This window comes from Heterocephalus glaber, unplaced genomic scaffold (assembly GCF_053883595.1).
Source record: "Heterocephalus glaber isolate CG9 unplaced genomic scaffold, H.glaber_assembly_v1.0 deba00001428, whole genome shotgun sequence".
NCBI lineage: Eukaryota > Metazoa > Chordata > Mammalia > Rodentia > Bathyergidae > Heterocephalus > Heterocephalus glaber.
The window spans coordinates 11,631,126-11,652,865 of record NW_028258293.1 but is presented as its reverse complement, the minus strand read 5'-3'; the positions used below and the strand labels follow the sequence as shown (position 1 = coordinate 11,652,865).

At 40.9% G+C, this 21,740-nt stretch overlaps 1 protein-coding gene across 7 annotated transcripts in view; it reads left to right on the top strand.

Annotated features, from left to right (window-relative positions):
* Window positions 1–21,740, top strand: part of Zdhhc13 (zDHHC palmitoyltransferase 13) — a 52,251-nt gene that overhangs the window by 28,899 nt on the left and 1,612 nt on the right. The window contains exons 9-17 of one of the 7 annotated variants that reach the window (XR_015451417.1): window positions 642–775; window positions 3,943–4,047; window positions 9,436–9,556; window positions 10,440–10,502; window positions 11,198–11,291; window positions 12,941–13,024; window positions 16,687–16,844; window positions 19,564–19,661; window positions 21,474–21,617. Coding sequence is in view for 6 of the 7 variants with exons in the window: in XM_004851543.4 (XP_004851600.2) it covers window positions 642–775; window positions 3,943–4,043; window positions 9,432–9,556; window positions 10,440–10,502; window positions 11,198–11,291; window positions 12,941–13,024; window positions 16,687–16,844; window positions 19,564–19,661 (857 nt within the window). In the remaining variant the exon portion in view is untranslated. Of the gene's footprint in view, window positions 1–641; window positions 776–3,942; window positions 4,048–9,431; window positions 9,557–10,439; window positions 10,503–11,197; window positions 11,292–12,940; window positions 13,025–16,686; window positions 16,845–19,563; window positions 19,662–21,473; window positions 21,618–21,740 lie in introns of all 7 variants that reach the window. The other 6 variants (XM_004851543.4, XM_004851544.4, XM_087211549.1 and 3 more) reach the window with 6 other exon arrangements.

Sequence of the window (21,740 nt, the reverse complement as noted above, 5' to 3'; positions counted from 1 at the left end):
GTTCACTCATGATTTCACCACCAGTGTTCTGACAAATCTCATCTTTGCAAGTGGTAGACTTGCTTTCTTAACTGAATTCTGGATACCTCCTGGATGTCCTGAAGGATTTAAAAATCTGCATACCTCAAACCAAGCTCATGTTTTTGCATAATTTTTCCTTGTAGCCTTCTTTATTGGGGAGTGGCACTATCTGGTACCTAGGTTGGAGCTCTTCTAGTCCCTGTATTCCGTCTTGGGTATATTGATTTTTGTGCAGTTTGCTTAGCTTGCTTTGTGGTTTCTGATATAGAATATCATTTCAAAGAAATTATTTTTTTAAATTTTAGTTTTAGTATATGTGCTGCTGAAGTGAGCACAAAATTTTAGTTTTATTAACTCTATAAAAGATCACAATTTCTTAGGGGGAAGAATAACGAAATACAATATGTTTAACATTTTATGAAATGTACAGTTTTTAAAAGATTGTTTTAAAGATGTGTGAATTGCTCAGATTTCAACTTTATCAATCTGCAGTTTTGAAAAAAAACTTAATTATGCTGTTATTATTATTTACTAAAGAAGTAATTCTTGAACTCAACTAATTATCATTACATACTTAGGTGAAAACTCATAAAGTTCTAAAATTCTGAATCTCTTAATAGCTCTTCCTGCTGCTGATACTCTCTGTGATTACCATGTGGGCTGTTGGATACATACTGGACTTCAATTCAGATTCTTGGCTCTTAAAAGGATGTCTTCTAGTAACATTGCTTTTTCTGACATCTTTGTTTCCAAGGTGTGTATATTAATTTTCCAAGGTGGGTTATTCCCTTTCCAATGTAATTGCTTATTTCTCTTGTTGATTAGCTGGAATCACAGATTTTTATTGGGCTATAAATATTTCTTAACCACATAACAACATCCACAGGGTGGGGAGAAAAGGACTTTGGTAACATATTTTTTGATTGTAAGCAAATTGCTCGACTCAGTAATTTGCTTAAATTGAGAACTGGTAGAAAATCAATATCCTGGGTCACTGTTTGAATTGTTAGTTTTGTTGAATGATGAGAACACCTTTGTAACCATTCTACCTCTTTAAGCATTTTTGCCCATTTTTCAGAAATTTTTTGCTTTTCTTTTTTTAAGTTCTAAATTCATTTTGAGCTAGTTGTTTTTGCTCTTAATGATTTTTTTCGCCTAGTACTGGAGATGGAGCCCAGGGACTTCACACCAACCACATCCCCAGCCCTTTTATTTTTTATTTTGAGACCAGGTTCACTATGTTGCCCAGGCTGGGCTTGAATTTGTAATACTTCTGCCTCCTTCTCCCAAAGTACTGACACTGCAGGTGTGTACCACAGTGATTCGCTACTGTCAATGATTTTTAATTAAAATGACCTAATTAAAATGGAGGAGGCCAGGAAATAGTAAATATGGTAAGGCCCTATTTTTAGGAAAACACTTACCATGATTATATATAGTTAATAGTGAGGAGCCAGACTGCCTGGATTTTAACACGTGGCCATCTGATCTTGAGCAAGCTGCTTTCCTTGCCTGGGTTTCTTCATCTATAAAACAAGGATAGCTGTTGTGATAATTCCTGCCTTGCGCTTGATACACATAAATGCTCAGGACAATGGCTGACACGTAGTGACCATTTCATGGCCCAAACTCTCCTGCTTCCCTATGGCAGTGAAACGGCATCCAGTTCCTCACGCGAGTAAGGGTGTCACCGTTGGTTCTTCCCTCTCCCCTCTCCCCATTCCTAGCCCATTCCGAGCATTCCTCTTCTGCCTCAGTTGGTCCACCTCTGTCCATCTGCTCAATAGGCACCCCGGCCACAGCCTCCAAACTGCTCTCTGGACTTCAGTCGTACAGTTTTGCTCCCCAGCCCCAGCAGTCAAGGCAGACGAGTTTCTGTCTTCTCCCTGCTTACCCCCGCAGTCGGCGGTTGGCTCCTGCGAGTGTCCTAGCCTGAAGCGTGCTGACACTGTCTTTGCATAGCTGGGCTCGCATCTCACCTCCCCAGGCGGCCGTCCCTGAGTGACTCCGCTGTACTGCCTGCTTTATTTGTCTTCACAGCACTCACGTGCCGAATTGTGAGGCCCAGAAAAGTGAGAGACTTAGCTCTGCTCTAGAACACTTTCATTCACTGAATGGAAAAAAAATGTGACGATGAAGACCCATAGAAAGAATCTGAAAGGAAATACAGTGTTGCTCCTGGAGGGTGTGATTATGAGTATTCTGAGTATTACTAAACCCTTCTTTGGCCTGTCAGCCTTTTCTGGAATAGACATGCACCACTTTTGTCATGAGGGAAAGCAAAGTATTACAGGAATCTGATTATTTGGTCATCTAAGACCTGAATAGTTGGATACAACCACATTCATATTTAAATGTAAAGTAAAAGCTCACATTTCTGAAAATAGCAATATATCTAAAATTGTCTGTTATTCAGAAAACTTGTAACTTGAAAATATTCATTTTGAGCCAAGCATGCATGCCCATAATCCTAGCACTTGGGCGTTTGAGACAGAACAGTTACAAGTTCAGGGTCGACCTGGTCTCCATGGCAAGTTTGAAAGTCAGCTTGGAACCTAGTGAGCCCCCTCCCTGTCTCAAAACAACAACACAAATTATTGCCCACCAATTGAATTGCCTTGGTTTCTGAATAGATTTTAAGCTAAATCACCAGGAATTGCTTTTTTTTTTTCAGAGAGAAAGCAGGGGTTGGTAATACCTACTCGACTGGAGATTTTGTTTTGTTATTTTAGGTCAAACCCAAGCAATAAAAAAAATTAAATGAAAAGTTTGGATTCTGATTTTGAAGAGAGCTAGCTACGGGCTTCTGTGGCATGCTTGACACAGGCATGATTCAGTGGGAGTCGGATGCATTTGTCATTCTTACCCAGACTGCCCGATTTCTGTCCCACTCCCGCTCCTCTGTAGAGTCCCAGTTTTAGGGTCCTAAGCAGCTGCAAACTGGGGCAGTTGTTTATTGACCTAGCTTGCCATACACATGGTGCCTGCCGGAAGTTGTCAGGTAGAAGCAGTAGACACTTACGAATTAGATATTCAGTTCACTACATGTACCTGATAAGGCCAAATGTGGTTTTTACCACAAAATCTTAGGCCATGTTCTGGAGTTTGCATGGACTCCATTTGGCCTGTTCCGGCAGCGTGTAAGTGCCTGAGGTTAGACTCTAGTCTCTCTCAAATGGAATTCTGTCCTCATTATGGTCGTGGTCCCGATAGCTTTTTACAAACCCTTTGTACTCACTCCTAAGCATTGTGTTTTCTGGTCTAAATTTTACAATGTATACAGGTAAACTATACTCATTCATAAGGTGACTATATTGAGTATTTGACGTGAAAGATTTCTTAAATTTTGAAATTACAGTATTAAGATATTTTGAGTTGCCTGTGGCCCAAGTGAGTTCGTTAGTGTTGTGAAAACTAGTTTCACTTTTAGCCTTTGTGTCTTTTCTCATAGTGACTGCTTCTTGGGTTTATTACGGACGAAAGTGCTTAAATTATATATATTCATACACATATAAGTAATCTCTGGAAAAAGCTTGTAAAAATGTGAAAGTGAATCTCCAAGTGTGTAAACTTTTGTATTTCAGAATGTTTAAAAATGTGCTGTGCAAAAAAGAGCTACAGAATGGTGTGTCTTAATAGAAATGCAGAAGATTCATTGAAAATATACATTAAGTTATTGTGAATGAAATAACATAAGTTCCTTGAGCGCCATTGTATTTTGGTTTTCTTATGTGAAAAATGTGATAATGACAGTGACATATAATGAGCACTCAGGAAGCGAAAGCTATTGCTGTTGCTGCAGTTACCATTATTCTTATTATTACTATCATTATTACTTAGGAGGACTTTGAACTGAAATTAACGTGAGTCATACTAACACCTTATTTCACTAATACCTTATTCCCATCCTTTTTCTTTTAGGTTCTTGGTCGGATATAAGAACCTTGTATACATACCCACAGTCTTTCTACTAAGTTCCATATTTTGGATATTTATGACTTGGTTCATATTATATTTTCCTGATATCCTTTCAACTTGAACTCAGGTGCATATCTCATTTTACCTTTGAAAAATACCTTTTAAAAATACCATTTAGTTTTTAGACATTGGAGAAGATCTAACTTACATTTGCATTCATTTAGTGGTTTTGGTTGAATGTTTAATGTTGAAAATCTATTTGATTCTGAAAGTAATGTCAGCATACTATGGAAACAGTAGGTATCTAGTATTTATTACTAACCAGAGGAGAACAGTACAATGAATCATTACTTTACTTGGACCCATAATAATATGTTGGACTGTTCTGAGATCTCTTCAAGGTCACATGATTCTTTTTACTAGGCCAGCAGTTACAAGGGATTACTAGATCTTCTGGTTACCGAGATGCTGCCTAGGAGGGCTTGATGGGGAAACACTTCCTCCGTAATGGTAAGCGGCAGGACTAGCTGTTACCTAAGGCAGTGATTCCCGGTCCACAGCAAACATAAATTTGCCTTGCCACTCAAAACATATGTGCTCCAAATATGTTCTTTTCCTTATTTTATCCTGTTTCCTTTTTTTTTCCAAGATTTTTTTTTTTGGTACTGGGGATCGAGCTCAGGTTCTTGCGCTTGCGAGGCAGGTGGCGGAACCACTGAGCTAAATCCTCAGCCCCTATCCTGATTCCTTTTTTTTTTTTAAAAACATCAAGGCTCACTTTATTTTGACCCAGCCATGGTAAGCACTCCTTTTTATTTTTTTGGTACCGGGGATCGAACTTGGGTCCTTGCGCTTGCACAGCAGGCGGTGAAACCACTGAGCTAAATCCCTGGCCCCTATCCTGATTCCTTTTTAAAAAATTCTTTTGTGACCTAAATGAGTGGCAGCTCATGGTTTAAAAAGAACACAAAACCTCTCATATCTAAAGACTAGGTTTATTGCTTGAGGATCAGGGCCCGAGTCTAAATCCTACTCAAGGCTGTGTGTTCTTCTTAAGGTTGGCCAAGTCCAGTAAGCTAGAGGTGGAGAAGGCGATTGCTTCTTGGATTACAGCAATTTCTATCTTCAGTTAGCTGGAGACATTTTCAGTCTTCCCACCTCTTTCCAGACTCCCTTCTTGCCTCCTAGTACCCTGCCTTGGAAGTCATTATCATGGAGAGGAAAAGGAGTGTAGTCAATAGAAAAGCACCTTCTAACGTATTCCTTTAACTCCTGTGTTATTTCTCTGTTGATGACATTTCCAAAAAGAAGTCTCAATTGAATAGATACATAAACGCGAAGAATATTTTTCCTTAGGAATAAATGTGAAATGAGCTAGGCATGAACTTTCAGAAGCCATACTACCTCTACATCCATGATAATGCTTTTGCTATGGTGTTGCTTTTTATTTCTGAGTATTGTCTGTAGTATTTTTCAGATTCCTTTAATCTAAATGAATAGTACAGCATACCAGGGAGGTCATTAGGCTTTTTTCAAAAGATTTATTACCTTTAACCTTTGTCTCATAATTACTGATTTGGTGGCAGCTTTGTAAACACTAGACTTCTCAACATTTAGTAAAGGCTTAGATGGTGTTAGACATAAAATTACTGTATAAGGAACCAGGAGTACATCTAGTAACAGCAAAATTTGTACCAGAAACATTGTAGAAGACCCAAGGCTCCTAAGTTCCTAGAGTGAAGGACATGATACTGAAGGGATGACTGATACTTTTTGTTTACCAGCTGTTTTAGTCATCTTCTCAACACTGAGACACACAATGCCCAGCACCCACAATTTAGAGAAGTTTATTTTGGCTCACATTTTTAGTTCATAGTTTTAGTCGACTGACTCCGAGGCAGGAAGGCATGGTGGAAGGGCAGGAGCAGAGGAAATCCTCATGGTACCCAGGAAGCAGAGAGAAAAGGGAAGAACCAGGGAGGAGGTTACACCTTTCCAAGTCACAAGTGACTTGCCTCTTCCCACAAGACCCTACCTCCTAAGATGGTATTTACCTGTAGGACCCCCATGATTCGACCATCTTTCAGAAGCCCCACCTATGAGTACATGAGACTTTGGGGGAACATCTGGCTGTAATCCGTAACATACGTCAGTGGAGTGGACAGTTTTTAAAATTGTGTTTTTGATGAATTTTTAAAATTTGAGCAACTTAGATTATTTCAAATTTTGCACAAGAAGTGAGATCGTCTTCATATTGAATTAGTTCTGTTTTGCAGAATTAAAATTAACAAAAATGTAACTTCACTGTAGTCTGAACACTTCAGTTATGAAAGTTAATGTTCAATTGAGTGTAATTAGAAACTGCTGTGGTTTTGTGAAAGTGCTGTTCTATCATAGACTAATTACCATAGCTGGACAGAATCTTATGGTGTTGGCATTGACAATTTGGCTTAAACAGCCTAACGCTGTTTGATACAGGCTGCTGCTGAGGGCATGTGAGTCAGTAGGTGGCATCGTTCACCATCAGATCAGCGTTTCTCAGGCTGAGTGGTAAAAGCTGTCACAACTGTCTGGAGGTGAACCGAGGTGCTGCCCATCCTCAGTATTCAGGCTGGGCTTTCCTCAGATTTCTAGCCACGTCAGGATGGAGTGGGGGCCTGCGATCCCACAGCCTCTGACCTATCATGGGAAGAGTCTGGGTCCCCTAGAAAGCACATGGCTTTGGAATAACAGAGTAACACTCCATCTTGACTTTTCTTCCACTAATTATGTACCATCGCTCAAGTTTCTTCATTTCACTGAGTCTGTTTTTCCGTAAATTGGGGATAACAGTACCAGGCTCATGGCGCGGCTGCAAGCATTACTATGCGGTGCCATCTCTAAAGGCCTGGCTATAATCCCCATTACATAACTGGCAGTGTATAAATAATATTTTATTATGATTTACTGGTCTGTGGAAGGTTACAGGTTGAAACTAATTTTAAGGACACCTCTAGGTTGGTTCCTCAGATGAATTTCTTTCAGTGCCTTTATATATTCAACAAGCAGTGTATTTGGCTTTTATGAGGGGGATTGAGTGACAAAGAGTAGGACCTTACTGATGCGTTTGGAGATATGATCCAAACTCAGGAAAAAAAAAGTGAATCACTGAATGTTACATTTATGATTACTGAGTTATGTTGAAGAGGAATAAACACATGTAAAGTCCTGTCCTCAACTTCAGAGGATCCGCCATACAAGTCTGTATCACAAGGAGGCACAGTATGGCTTTAGGTCAATTGTAAAAAAAAATGAGGAGCTTTGACTGAATGCCCAGTGTGGCTTAATGACTCAGCTATCAAGGAAACCAGGAAGTTCTCAGAAAGTTTTATAGGAATCCAAGGGTCCAAGCAAAGGATTGTCCTCTGTACCAGTCAGTGCACTGCTGACTCTTGAATTCTGTTCTTGTAGAGATAGCAAATGGAAATAGGCGCAGAGGAACGTGGAGTGAAGTGTCAGGAGCAGCATTGCTGTTGTCCTGGAGATTTGGCCACCGCCTTGCCGTTTCAAGTGTTTGGAAATCTATCATTTGGAAGCCAGTAAACTTAGGGGATAGGCATGCAATAAAAATTTAATTGAACAAATGAGTAAGGCTTATGTAGGGTAAAACTGAAAGACAGTTGTAGTCACATCTAAAGGATCCGGTGAATGAAAACCACTGGTCAGAGTTCTAGAAGGGCAACTTACAGCTTCATATTGAGACATTTGAACTGCAAAAGCGTTACCAGCTTGCAGGAGACTGACACACCTATAAATAACTATAGTCTAAGGTCGAAATCCCATAGAAATCATTCCCAGCTTCAAGGAGGGGAGAGGGTCCTCTCCAGAGAAGCAGGAAAGACTTAAAAGGAGAAGGAGAAGAAGGTTAATTCTTGCAGGCAGTTGGGACTTGGACAAACTAAAAGTGTGGCTTTAGATTGAAGAAGTAGAGAGCTTTTGTGTCAGTGACCCACCTAAGCAAGGGCATAAAAGCAAGGAGTGACTTTGCCTTTTATATGACCAAGGAGAGTTAACGAGTTGAAAGGAGGACCCAGTGATCTCCTGGGATTTGTTTTATAAGTTATTCATGCAGGAAACCCAAATCCAGTGAGCTCACTATGCAGGATCACCACATAGTTTTGAGAATATATCGTGTGTATCAATCAGGACTTCATGGAAAAAATGACATGTGATTCTTTAACAAAAGATTTTACTCTGTGTAACCTTTAATAGTGCCCTTCCTAACTTACTCTAAGTACATTTTGTTAAAATTCAATTTCATACATCTCTGGCCCCTGTGTCTTCTGTAAAGCCAAGCCCACATCAGATAAACTGTGATAAACTAAGCCATCAAGGTGTGTTCCTGTCTATCTGACCTAGATGGGGCTCTGCTCATCTTTGTGGGGTAAAGCAGTGCTTCTCAGATTTGTACATGCACCCTTAGGGATCTTGTTAAAATCTGCAGTCTGGTTCTGTAGGTCTGGGGGAGGCTGAAGTTCAGCTTTTCTAACAAGCTGTTGTTGCAGGTCTGTGGACTACACTTCGAATAGCAGAGGTTTAGAGTCTATTTCAAGGCTTCCTTTTCCACTCTGAAGTTTGACGCAAGATTGCTTAGCAACACCTTTTGAGGGAGATACAGTTACTGTGTCAATAATAATTTAAACTGGGCAAGGACTGTTGGCTTACTACTGGTTTACTGATTTTTTTTTTTAATGTACTCTCATTTGTCTTTACCTGGAGCAGAATTTTACTTTTTATACATAGAATTCATACACTTTTTATCTTAATTTATCCATAATGTGTTTTTCCCACATAGAAGGTGATTTGTGATCATTTTGCAAGGAAAGCAGTTTCTTAAATTAACTCAACCTAAAACAATTACAAGAATTACTGAACTTACCAGTAGGAAATTTTTGCAAGCATTTATCTACTGTATAGGGAAATGTTTTTAGTTCAAATCTGAACCAAGTAGTCTGTTTCCTTGAATGATTTTGTTAAAAATGATCAGGGAATATTTTTCTGGATGCTCACAAAAAAGCCAGTTATACCATTAGAGGTAAATTTATTTTGTTGGATGCTTTTCAGTCTTTAGGATGTTCTTTAGTTTTTTGGGTTTTTGTTGGTACCGGAGATCGAACTCTGGACCTTGTGCTTGCGAGGCAGGCACCAGAACCACTGAGCTAAATCCCTGGCCCTAGGCTGTTCTTTATAAATTGCAACCATTCTTATTAATGTTTAACGTGAGTTCCAACCAATAAGAAAGCATTCATTATGAGCCAACTAGGAGCAAACTCCCCAAGGATTAGAACATAGGATGGTGCCATCTTTTGGCAGGGGCTTCGATAGGGATATGGACACGAAGCTGGGGACAGGGTGCTGGAAAGAGAACTTCTTAGGCACCAGCGACAAAATGTGCTTGTGTCCTGATTATGTCCTCTGTGGAAGTTTGACATATTCCTTAACCTGGCTTGCACATATGGCAGGCCCCCCTTTCTATTTCGTCTTCCTTTTCAGCTTAGTAGCCTTTCTCTACTTCTTCTACAAGACTTGGGCAACTGATCCTGGCTTCACTAAGACTTCTGAAGAAGAAAGGAAAGTGGTGAGTTTTTTGCTTGCTTTGGGTGTGTTTTAAAATCAGGGTATGTAAACTTCAGAAAATCATAGCCATGTTAGCTTTTGTCATGGCCGGATCTCTAGTGCAGGCCATCGTAAGTGCAAGGTGATTGACTTTAACAAAACTGAGATTTCTTCAGTTATTCTTCTTTCATTTATATACATATATCTATGTTTTAAAAATATTTTTATTTTCTATAAAGTAATTGCCCCACCAAGACTTTTAGATTCGACTTTGTCATCATACATGATCTTCTTCCTTGTTGCAATATTTAAACAAGTTATTTAGCTCAGATTTCCGCACTTAGTACATGGAGACCAGCTAGGCAGGGACCAAGGGCATTCCTTCTCCTTAGTGACTGCGGAGACCCTCCTCTTCTTCAGATGTGGGCTTGTCCAGTGACATGGCACGCTCTCCATTTGTTCATGAATGTTTAGAAATGGGAGAGTGCTGTCTTTTGTTACCTAAAGCCAGCGTTCCTGAAAGACTTGGCCTTTGGCCCTTGCTGCTTGTAACTAAAGGGTTTTATGAATACTGGTGACTTTTCCCTTTCTGTTGAGTGTGTGTATGCACGCATTCATTTTCCCCTGGTAGACTATAATTGGGAGATGTTTTCCATTCATGAGGAAAAGGTGTTGGGGGTGCTGGGATACATAGTTTTTATGCAGTCACTTTATTGGCCATTGACTGAAAATACACCCTTGAAAAGTCACTTTATTTCAAGCACAGAATGCTTTGGTGGCAAGCATTCCAAGTTGCTTTTCTAGCTACTTAAGTTAGGAGTGAGAGCTCTGAGAATGGTACATAAGCATGCATAATCCATTCCCCAATAAAATGCAATCATAAGGTCAGACTTCGTGTCTTTCAGAATATCATCACCCTTGCAGAAACTGGCTGTCTGGATTTCAGAACATTTTGTACATCATGTCTTGTGAGTATTTTCTGTGTAATTTTTTTGTTTTCCATAATAAAAGCGTAATCTTGATAACATTACTCATGTAAGCATCTGTCAAATCTTCACGGTATATTTATACACTGTTTTGGTTCAACCAAGTCTAATTTTTTATTACTGTCAGAACATTTCCTGCCTTCAACATTTGGGAGAATATTTATAATCTTATGAAGTTGCCTATGGTAAAATCTCTATGAATTTTCCATAGTGTGTTTTGTTTGCTTTTCTCTACCATGAAGCGCATGTTAGAGCTGACTTCAAATCAGAGGCTTGTAATGACCTAGAAACCACTTAGTAAAACCTCTTATTTGGTAATTGAGGGATCAGAGCCTAAAAGGAGGAGGTAAATTTCCCCAGGTCATTGTAGGTGCCAGAAATGGAACTGGGGCTTCGTTTTTCTTAGTCCAGTACTCGTTCTGCTTTATGCCACTGCCTCAGTTCCCCTGAGCCACAGAGAATAGGCTCTGAAATTCAAATCGCCCTTAGTGATGGTTTAATCAGAGTACACATACAGAGTGAATTCTAATGAGATATTTCAGAGTCTTTGTGTGAATGATCATCTATTTAGGATTATTTGTGCTGGTGTCTTTACAACCTAGCATTAAAATTTTGCTTATGATTTGTTGCTTTGAGACACTGAATTTTGCTTAGCTCTCTCTTAATTGTGCTCTTAGATAAGAAAGCCATTAAGGTCATTCCATTGCCATGTGTGCAACACCTGCGTAGCTCGGTATGATCAGCACTGCGTGTGGACTGGACGGTGCGTAGGTGAGAAATTTAATTTTTCAGTCACCGCTCTGAAGTTCAGCATATGTTTAGCTTGGGTGACTCAGAAATCAGAAGGGCATTCAAGAGCTCCATTTGTTCTATTCCTTGTCTAAGAATCATCTGTATGGTATAAGACTTTTGGAAAACCGTTCAAGTTGATAATGACAATTTTTATCATTTGTGTAGTATTTTAGACTTTACAAAACACATACAATATCCAACTTGAGCATCAGAGCACACCTGAGGTTGGTGTTATTGTCTCCATTTTAGAGCTGCAAAGGTGTAAAAGGTAAAATTATTTGCTTAAGGTCACTGTAGTAGTGTCCGTCTTCCCCTCCACCTGTGCTCTTTCCATATGTCGTGACCTGGCTGTGATGTTCATCTTTTCCACTCGCTTCCCTCACATTCAAATAGGAGCTGGAACCAGAGATGCAAAGATCTGGGCATTGCCTTCCAGCCAGGAAATATCCCTTTTCTTGACCTGCAGCCCTGAGTTTCCCCTGACCCATCACAATAAAAGCCAAAGGTTTGGTGTGAGGAACTTTGGAAGAACTGTGATTGAGTCTTCAGGAGGCTGCCTTACCTTAGCTCAGGCAGTCTTCCTGGTGCATTCCAGTATTCCTTACTCTTCTTAGAGAAAGGTGACTAGGTGATTCCTGGAGTCCCAAGCTTTTTGTACTCCATCCCACCATGAGGATTAGATAATTGGCAGCATGCATGGCATTGAATGGCAGCCAGCAAACAACAGCAATGAGCCATTTAACAGTGTTGTGACGTGCATTGTCCTGTTTGGTTGGTAGAGGCCTATGAAGTAGAAGAGGTATTATCTCCATATTATAAGTAAGCATGCTAAACCAGAGAAAGTAAAAGTCTTAACCTACAGTGACATAAGTAACAATCCATAATAAGCCTATTAATCTATAGAAAACCTGTGTCTCTTAATTCTACTGGGCATTGCTCCTTTTGCTGATCTTTGCTGCTTCAGGAGAAAATGGAACTGTGATGTGGTACCTGAAGAGCATTTGTCATTAGCATTGAAATGCTTCCATCTCCAGCATCAAGAAGGCCAAAAGGCAGCTTGTACAAGAAAGGGCTTGGTTGTCTGACCCTTTTTTCCCTTCTGCAGACTTTGCATGACATAGATTTCTCCCCTTTACTATGCCTAGTTTCCTGCATTTATATTTCTGTGTGTGCGTGTGTGTGTGTGTGTGTGTGTGTGGTGTGTTGCTGCTCCTTAAATTTGTTCCCTCTGTTCCTTTGATCAAGTCAGTCTTCAATAATCAGAAGTTACACTCACTCACATGTTCCATGAAGGAAGGAGGAGACAGCATGATTTGTCCATACCTTTGCCTGCCTATCCCTCCAATGCAGAGTAGGCCAGCCTATACCTATGTTTGCTTAGTTAACTTTTTTCTGTTCAAACAAAATATCCTCTTTTAGTAAAGGTGAATAAATATTAGTTAACATGGATAATTGACTATGACATGTCAAAGATGTTTGGTTTGGGTTCAGTATTTAAAAGCAAAGCAACAGCCTTGTTTCTGTTCTACTCTGATGAATGCTTTCGACAAGAAACTGGTTAATAAGCTCTTATCTGGAAGTCATTATAGGAAAAATAAAATAAAATGTTTTCTTTCCTTTTGGTTTAGGTTTTGGCAACCATCACTATTACATATTATTCTTGTTTTTCCTGTCTGTAGCATGTGGCTGGATTATGTGTGGATCTTTCATCTGTGAGTATAGATTTTTCTTACAAGCTCATGCACCCACACCTAATTCTACTATTCCTTGTAAGCCCTTGCCATTCTGACTAGGCAGCTATAAACCATGCCTCTAATAAAAACAAGCTTATGCTCTAAGATTCTCTCAACATTGGGAGGCTTCAAGAAATACTAGAAGAGATTCTTAGTACTTCAGAAGAGAACCTTGATAAATTTGAGGACTGGTCAAAAATAGAAATTCATTTAAGACAACTATAGATGTGTCCCCCAGTGAAGAGCAAAAGCCAACTGCTTGAGTAAAATCCAGAGGGAATAAGTAAATAAAACAGAAAAACAAAGGAAAGGTCGATGGTGGAGAGGTTGACCGATGGTGGTCACAGTAAATTAAGGAACAAAGCTCTGAAAGCACATTCCACTTGATAAGTATCAAGTTGAAACCCAGAACTAATGGGAAAACTGTAACAACTGAAAGGTTGGAAATAATAACTTGGGAGAAAACATTAGATTGCTTATTCTGTAGCCCTGAAAAAGAAAAATAACTTTCACTAGCAATTTAAAAGGTGTCTGGGGGTGCTGTGTAGGGAGTGATGGCCAGCTAGCTGCACACGGCTATCAACTAAGGACAAGGTTTAAATTGAGGTGAGAAGCATTGGACTTAGCTCTTAAGAATTACACGGCCACGCTTCTCAGACCTGGAATAGGTTACCTAACTGGAAAAACTTACAGTGCTAGTAGTTTATTTCTTTGGACTTTAACTATCATTTATTCATTCTGAAGGACTGTCCAAATTTAGATGCAGAGTCTCCACTTCTAATCTGTTTCCATTAACCCTTCTGTTCGTTACCAGTAGAGTACTAACTTGTTGCCTAAACTGAAATCCACAGGAAGACAATTACAAAAAGTTTATCCCTGTATTTTTTTCCCTCCAAACAGTCCAATCCCCAGCACTCTTAAGCACTCTCTCTCTCTCTCTCTCTGTCCCTACTCTATGCCACCCCAGTTTTTTTTAAATATAATTTTTAGAAGAAAATTTATTCAGTGCGTGTGCTCAGCCTCCTGGTTCCCTTCCCGAGAAATAACCAGTGTTACCGACTTCATTTTGTTTGAGGTTTTATGTGTAGAGAGTTTAGTATCTCTCTGAAAGGGATTACTTTTTGCCCTGACATAGGCATGGCGAGGACTTAGTCAGCTTGTCAGACCCTTTCCCACCTGACACGTTAGGTATTTGAGCTCTAGGAAACACTTTGTAGCCAAATGTGACCAGTAACCCTAAACTTTACTAGAGTTTTTAAACCTTAGATTATATCTTATGGCATAAGAAATAAAAGATCTTTGACAGTGTTTCTGAGAGAGGTGCCCTTTTAAGGCCCAACAGTTAAGCATATTCTTAGAAAACCTTTCAAAGTTGGCCCATGGACTAAGTCTGTCTCTTGGACTTGATCCTAGGGGAAAGGAGCCAGATTTTACACCACTCTTGTCTCTCGTCTTCCCTCTCCTCACTAAAAATAGTCTCTCCTGTTTGGTGTCTGTTTCCATCATAAGACTATTGATAAGAACAGCCACAATTTTCCATCACATTCAGCCTTTCCAGGCTCATTTTCTGTTACATTTATTCCTTCCTCTTCTCTGTCTTTCTCTGGCTTTGAACCAGCTTTCATACTATATTTTGCTTTTGAAGAACAGCCCCACCTTACACTGACTTCCAGCTGTTTAAACCAGCTCAACCTTCTTTATTTTTATATTCTACAGTTTTTTTTCTTGCACTGAATGAGGGCATCCTGTTAGCTGTGTTATTTCAGACAGGAAGCACGAACATGCCATTTCTCTAACAAGACCTCAGTGTCGTTCCTCCACCTTGGTTTACCACTGACGCCCTTACCTCCAGAGACCTGCTATACGCCCTCCTCCTCACTGATTGAACCGAAGTTCCTTCTGCCACTCCATCCACTTCATCTCTTGTCAGGTCTATTTTCAGGGTGGACAGCAAACGAATCAGAAAGCATCAGCATCCTACAAGTCACAGGGAGAAAGGCATTAGATCAGTATCAGGAAGAACTGTGCTACTCCCAGAGCAGTTACACAAAAAAGATGAGAACAGTTGACTTGACTTGGAACATTAACCACTGAGTACTTGATAAGAATGTATTAGACAAATTAAGGTATTATATTGCAAAAGATAATGTGGACAGCCACTGCAGTCATGTCTTTGATACAGAATCGGAAATCTGTATTTCAGGGTGAACTTCAGTATCAGGTCATGCTGTGTTATGAAAAGAATCCCCAAATGGGAGCAGTAGGAATCCATAAACTGAAAGAAACTAGATATTCTTTCCCACTAAACAGCTATTTTCTCTACGTGCTGTTAGAAATTTATTCTTTTTTGTGGTATCAGGTGCATTGGATGCATCTTTCTTTGCTGTCCTGATGAGAGTATAATTTGCCTTCACTTGTTATCATAATTATTACCCTGTGGTGATTGCTCTTAGAATGGTTTGGCATATATTCATGAATCAAATGAGACTCACAAAGGAGGAAAACAAAATAGGTGTTCAGGACTAAAATGGACAGAGAGTTGATAGTAGCGTCATGGACTCATTTTCTTCCTGTCCCAGGAGCTCTGTGGTGCTGCTTTGGGGAAATGTCTGAAACTAAGCAGATTGTCGGATAAGTAGCTTTATGAAACCTCAAGGCTCAAATCTACAGAATTCTCATTTCAGAAACAATTCCCTATATGCACAATCATCCTGCCTCTAAAAGTCATAACCTTGAAGATCCGTTCCTGTTTCTGCTGCTTCCCTCCCTGCTGCTCCAGGCTGCGTGGATTAGTGGGTCACCATCACGAACCATAGAGAAGTCCTCTCTTTTAATTGGCATCTGGTGCTACCAGGGAGAAACTGAGCCGGGAGCATGGAAATCTTGTTCTTTCTTTTCCTGGATTTGTCTGTCTCCAGAAGTCCCTTCCCCATCCCTTCCCCTACACACAGTTAGTTACGGTGTCAGTGCAGAGGTGCACCCATGCCTGGCCCCTGCATGCTGCAGGGCTGTGTTCTAATGGTATCCAGGCACTTGTGGGATGTCTCTTGCCCACAGCAATCACCTGTGCATATGAACCTTTAATAAAAGTTCATATTGAGTCCTATAGTGGACCTATAACTTGATGTAACATGAACAAGATAGATAATTTTCTAGGGCAGATATTTCATTAAATATAATCATTCTCAATTGCCAAGTCCTTCAGTTCTGGCCAGTGCATTTCAGGCCGGGTGTGCTGAGTTCAGTGAAGGTTTTATGGGTTTCTGCTTTTATTCCTTCACTGTCAGCTGCTGCTGTGCCATCACCATGCTCTCCTGGACACTGAAGCCCCACAGTCTCATCTTTGTAATCGAGCTCCATCTGGAAAATAAACCCCTAAATCTGAATTTCTGCTTTGGGTTTTTGTTTTGTTTTCTGTTTGTTTTTGCTACAAGAGATTGAACCCAGGGCCACACAAACATGCTAAACACATATCCTGCCGCTGAGTCACCCCTCTGTCTCCCAAGGATAATTCTGATCTGTGCCATCATGTCTTGCTTTCTTTTCTCCCTAATAGAACCGCAATGATTTCCTCTTCTTGGAGAAAGATCACTAGTTTGTTGCCATTTTTAATAACGGTTTTCTTTTTTGTAAATTCACAGATTGGTCAAATCATTGTGCCACAACATTCCGAGAAGATGGATTATGGACCTACCTCAGTCAGATTGTGGCCTGTTCCCCTTGGGTCTTATATATCTTCATGCTAGCAACTTTTCATTTCTCATGGTCAACGTTTTTATTAATGAATCAACTCTTTCAGGTATTTATTCCTCATGATGCTTTTGAGTGAGAGTCCCAGGCATCTGTAGTTAAAAATCAGAAGTCTTAGATTCTAGTTCCACCTCCATTGCTTCCTCTGTGAGTCACTGGACCACTCTTGGATTCAGTTTCCTTGCTGTACAATGAGGATAATAATGCCCATCTAGTCTCACGGGTTGATTTAAAGATTGGACTAATAAATTGCTGGAGTGGGAGCTAGGAGTGACCTAGTCTGACTTCTTTATTTTACAGATAGAGGAACAAAGAGGTGAGTTGTTCAGGGTCATCCACTCAGTGGCAAAGTCAGAACTAGAAGCTTAGATCTTCCAGCAGCTCTAATTTCAACAGTTCTTTCCATCATACAGTTAAGTTGTGTAGTGTATGAAAGCATGGTGTAAACTGAAACAGCAGAGAAATGTGAGGTGGTTATTTTCCCTCAGCCTGTCCATTTCTTACCTGTTGCAGTGGCTAGATGGATGGAAGTAGGAAGAAATGAAAGCTATACCTCTGACCAGTGGGCCTAGTAATTACATTTTCAAAGAAGGTCATGGCCATTAGTAAGTGCAAGCTCCAGGGCAGTAGTCACCATCAGCCTTTTATGAAGCTCCTACCCTACCCCTGCTGCCTTCCTCCTTCTGTGAGCCTAACATAATTATTGCTGTTGCTATGACCTGCCACATAGAACAGGCAGCTGTGATCAGTCTGAACCAGTTATGCAAGACCTCAGGTAATTGTAGCTTTACTGAACAGAAGCAAAGTGAATACACTGCGTGGGGAAGTAACCAATTTCAACATAATATTGGTAAAAAGGAAGGAAAGGGGGGAATGCCAAGGACCAGGCATGGTGGTACACACGATCCTCAGCTATTGGAGAGACTGAGGAGGATTGTAAATTTGAAACCAGGCTGGGCAACTCGGTAAGACTCTGTCTGAAAATGAAAAATAAAAAGAGCTGGAGATGTAGCTCAGTGGTACAGCACCCCTGAGTTCGACCCCAAGGAAGGAAGGAAGAGGGAGGAAAAAAGGAAGGAAAGAAGAAAGAAAGGAAAAAGAAAAGCTACAAAAGGAAGAAAACAGAAGAGAAATGCTAGGGAAAGAACAGAGTGAATACTGACTAATATGGGGTTTCTGGGTTTTCATCTTTAACAGTCCAGGTGGTAAATGGATAGTATCATCAGTGATTATTAATATTAATTCTTGTCATTTGTAATACCTAATATTTATGTGTGGTTTACATTTTCCAAAGTATTTACCCATCTGTTTTCTTACAAGCATTTGAGGTGTGTAGCATGCCAAAGTAGTATCTCTATTTTACGGATGAAAAAGTAAACCCGAGAGATGGTCAGTGGCTTGCTTGTGGCCATGGTCCTGGCAAGAGGTGGAGTAATATTTGAGACATCAATTCTAATTCTTTTTCTTCTTTTCCTGACTCTTAGAACAAGTACGAGTGTATGAGGTTATGATACCATTAATTTTTAAAAGAAAAGTTAATAGGTTTGTATATACTTTCTAAGGAAAGAAAATGGACTTAAATTTCAGATAATTTTCAAGAAATAAGAATTTAGAGCAGAGCTGTTTACTTAATGAGCAAAGCAGTCTGGTTCTTTGAAAATGCTCGTTTCCTGAGGGCTCTGGTCGGGCGTGGTTTCAGTGGCACTGGGCAAACTGAGCATGTGGACTGCTTCTGAGGAGCCAGTGACTGACTGTTTCACTCCCAGCTCTGCTGCTGTCTCAGCTGTGTGGCCTTGGGGCAGTTACTTCCCCTCCCTCGGCCCCAGCACCAGGTGTGTTAAGTATCTTAGCAGCTCGAAGAGAGTGGCAGGCCAAGCTCCATTTCACAGATGAGGAAATTGCCTTTAGAGTTGTTTTGAATATGAGATGGGATAACTCTGTAAATAGTTGTGGCTTTTAATGATTTCAGATTTTATGCGTCACCTTAATTCTTATTCTTCTCCAAATCTATGCATTTAAATGTTCTTCATGTCAGCTTATTAACTTTTTTCTTTGGCACCTTTTCAGAGAGCTTCTAAGAATTAACAAATGGAGATAATTACACTGATACTGACTTTATTTTATTTATCCAAGAATCGTATACTCACTGTTAAAAATCTAAACATCCCCATAAGCCATAGCTGGAATTAATAAAGCAGTTATTGGGCGGGGGATTTAGCTCAGTGGTTCTGGCGCCTGTCTCTCGAGCGCAAGGTCCCAAGTTTGATTCCGGTACCAAAAAGAAAAGAAAAGATAGATCTTTCCCCAGGGTTTGGCTCAGTGGTTCCACCGCCTGCCTTGCAAGCGCAGGGTCCTGAGTTCGATTCCGGTACCAAAAAGAAAAAAAGATAGACCTTTGCCCAGGGTTTGGCTCAGTAGTTCCACCGCCTGCCTTGCAAGTGCAGGGTCCTGAGTTTGATCCCTGGTACCAAAAAAAAAATCCAGTTATTTCACAACTCTTAAGTTAATCCACAGTGCTTTCTTGAAAATCTAATAAAAATGAGACAGTCACAAAGAGAAAGCCTAGCTACTAGATCCGCATAGTACCAAATGGAGGACATGGTTTAAGGCTGCTGAATCTTCCCCCAAGACCCTTGGCTAGGAAGGGGGCTGAGGCAGTGGTCAATCGGGCGCAGTCCTAAGTGTGTGCCGGTGCCCTGTGAGGTGCTGTTAAGGGTGATGGAGCCACAAAGTGGTATTTTTAGGTACCCTCTGTCCTTCTTTTTCAGATTGCTTTTCTGGGCCTGACCTCCCATGAGAGAATCAGCCTGCTGAAGCAGAGCAGGCAGATGAAACAGACACTGTCCCTCAGGAAGACACCATACAAGTAAGTGAGATCTTTTCTGGCCTCTGCAACCAGAAGATGCCCAGCCACTGACTTCCTAACCCAGCCCCCACCCCCACCCCCCGGACCCATGCTGCTATTCTCTAATTTGCTATTTGGGGGAGTTGAGCCCTCCTTTCTCGGAAGCCTCAGTGCCATGGGTGGGGTGGCAAGGTCATGATCCCAAGGTGGTGAGGAATTTAGTCTACTGGACTCACCACAAGTAGTAAGTGACTTTCAAGTTTTGCCAAGATGGGGAATCTCTCCAGTCAAGCCACACGGCCCCAAGGTTGCAGGTTGCTGGCTTGGAGTCAATGCAAGATGATTAAGCGCTTGGTTGAGCAAGCTGCCCACAAGGCTGCCTTTTGAGAGCATTTGATTTTGTGTTTTGCCACAATTTTAAGCCTGGCTTTCCATCACCAGTAATTCTTTCAGCCCTATGTTCAGCATGCCCACCTGCATCAGGAGGAAGCTAGTTTTTCAGGTTTGGAATGTGTTCCCCAGTGCATTGAACTTGTCTTCAGTTAAAACGAGAGTATAGAAAAGCTGTCATTTTGTGATATGAAAAAGATGAGGCCTGGAAGCTTATCTCCCTGCCACCTACATCAGGGTCTGGGGGGCCGAGAGTGCTGCAGAAGTGACCCAAAGCCCGAGGGATTGAGCGCTGGCGCTCACTGCATATCTCCTAAGCAGTCTATTTTAAAGCCTCCTCTTGGTACAAGATGAAACTGTTAGGCTATTAGACAAGGAGATCAGAGCCTTGGGTGTGACTGTAGTGTGTATTTAGAGGGAAGAGAAGTGGACTTAATAGGAAGAAATGGCTACAGCATTGGGAGTGTAGTGTAAAGCTTATGGTGATTGTTCTGGGCTGGCAGTGATGATAAAATCCCTTTTTCGGTGCTTTTACCAGAGGAATAAATATTTATTCCAATAAAGTATGGAAGCCTTTTGATAGAGGTGGAATTTTAAGTGGAGCCTTGAGATGGGGGCAGACCTGATGTAAATGGGAACAAGGGCATGCCAAGCCCTGGGGAAAAGTCTGAAGGGGGCAAAGAAGGTGAGAGCTGGTGCACTTTTGCCAAGCAATGGCAACATAACTCAAGGAACTAAAGGTAGAGCCTTGGAGTTACTTTGAATCTACTTTCCAAAATCCTGCCCAATCCCAAGATTTTTGCCTGTTTGTCCTCCTTTATTAAGTAGGCCTTGAGCCAGACCCTCTGCTTCCTAGCATGTCTCCCTACTGCCATTCCAGCATTTCTGTGGAGTCAGCCCTGTCCCTAGGAAGCCGCTTTCTGAGTAGCACTGATTCTTCACTGACAGCAGCACAGTTCTCTTTGTGTACCACACAGCCATCTAAGCAGCAGCAACACAATCGTCTTCGTGCACAAATGTGGTATTGTTTGTTTTGCAGTACTGGGAATTGAACCAGGGGCCCACACGTGCTAGGCAAGTGCTAGGCAAGTGCTCTACCACTGAGCTGCATGTTCAGCCCCACATACTTGTTTTTGATGTATGCAGGGAACTGGATTGCACTTAAAAGACTAGGTATATGTGTTTTAAAAAATCATTATTCGTACTGGAATAAGACAGTAGTACTTCAGAAATTTAATGGAGAAAAAGTAATGCTGAAGATGGTAGTCAGGAAGGGCCCAGTGACAGTGTGGACTGGGCCTTGAGAAGGATGAGGGGTTAACCTGCGGTAAGGGTGGGGGAGTGTGGGTTCCAGGCCCACATAGTTGGAAAAATAGAGCCAGCAGAAGAGCAGTAGGCTTATAAAGGTGACTTTGGGAGCTAATACTTGGATTCATTGGGTAGGCCTTTGACCACAAAGATGAGGAGTTTGGACGGGGCCTCTGGACAGAGTCTTGAAAGGCTTGATTGAGACATGGACTATGAATGTGTCAGGTTTTGGAGGACTAGACAGGCTGCAGTATGTAAGATGAACTGGAAGGGACTGAGGTAAGTACATCATTTCGAGACTTATTTGGACAGTTAAGGGGAAAAAACATATCTTGTTGATTACAGTTGTTCTGGCCTGTGTGGCCTTTGAGATACTGAAAGTCTGAATTAGGGCAGTGAAAA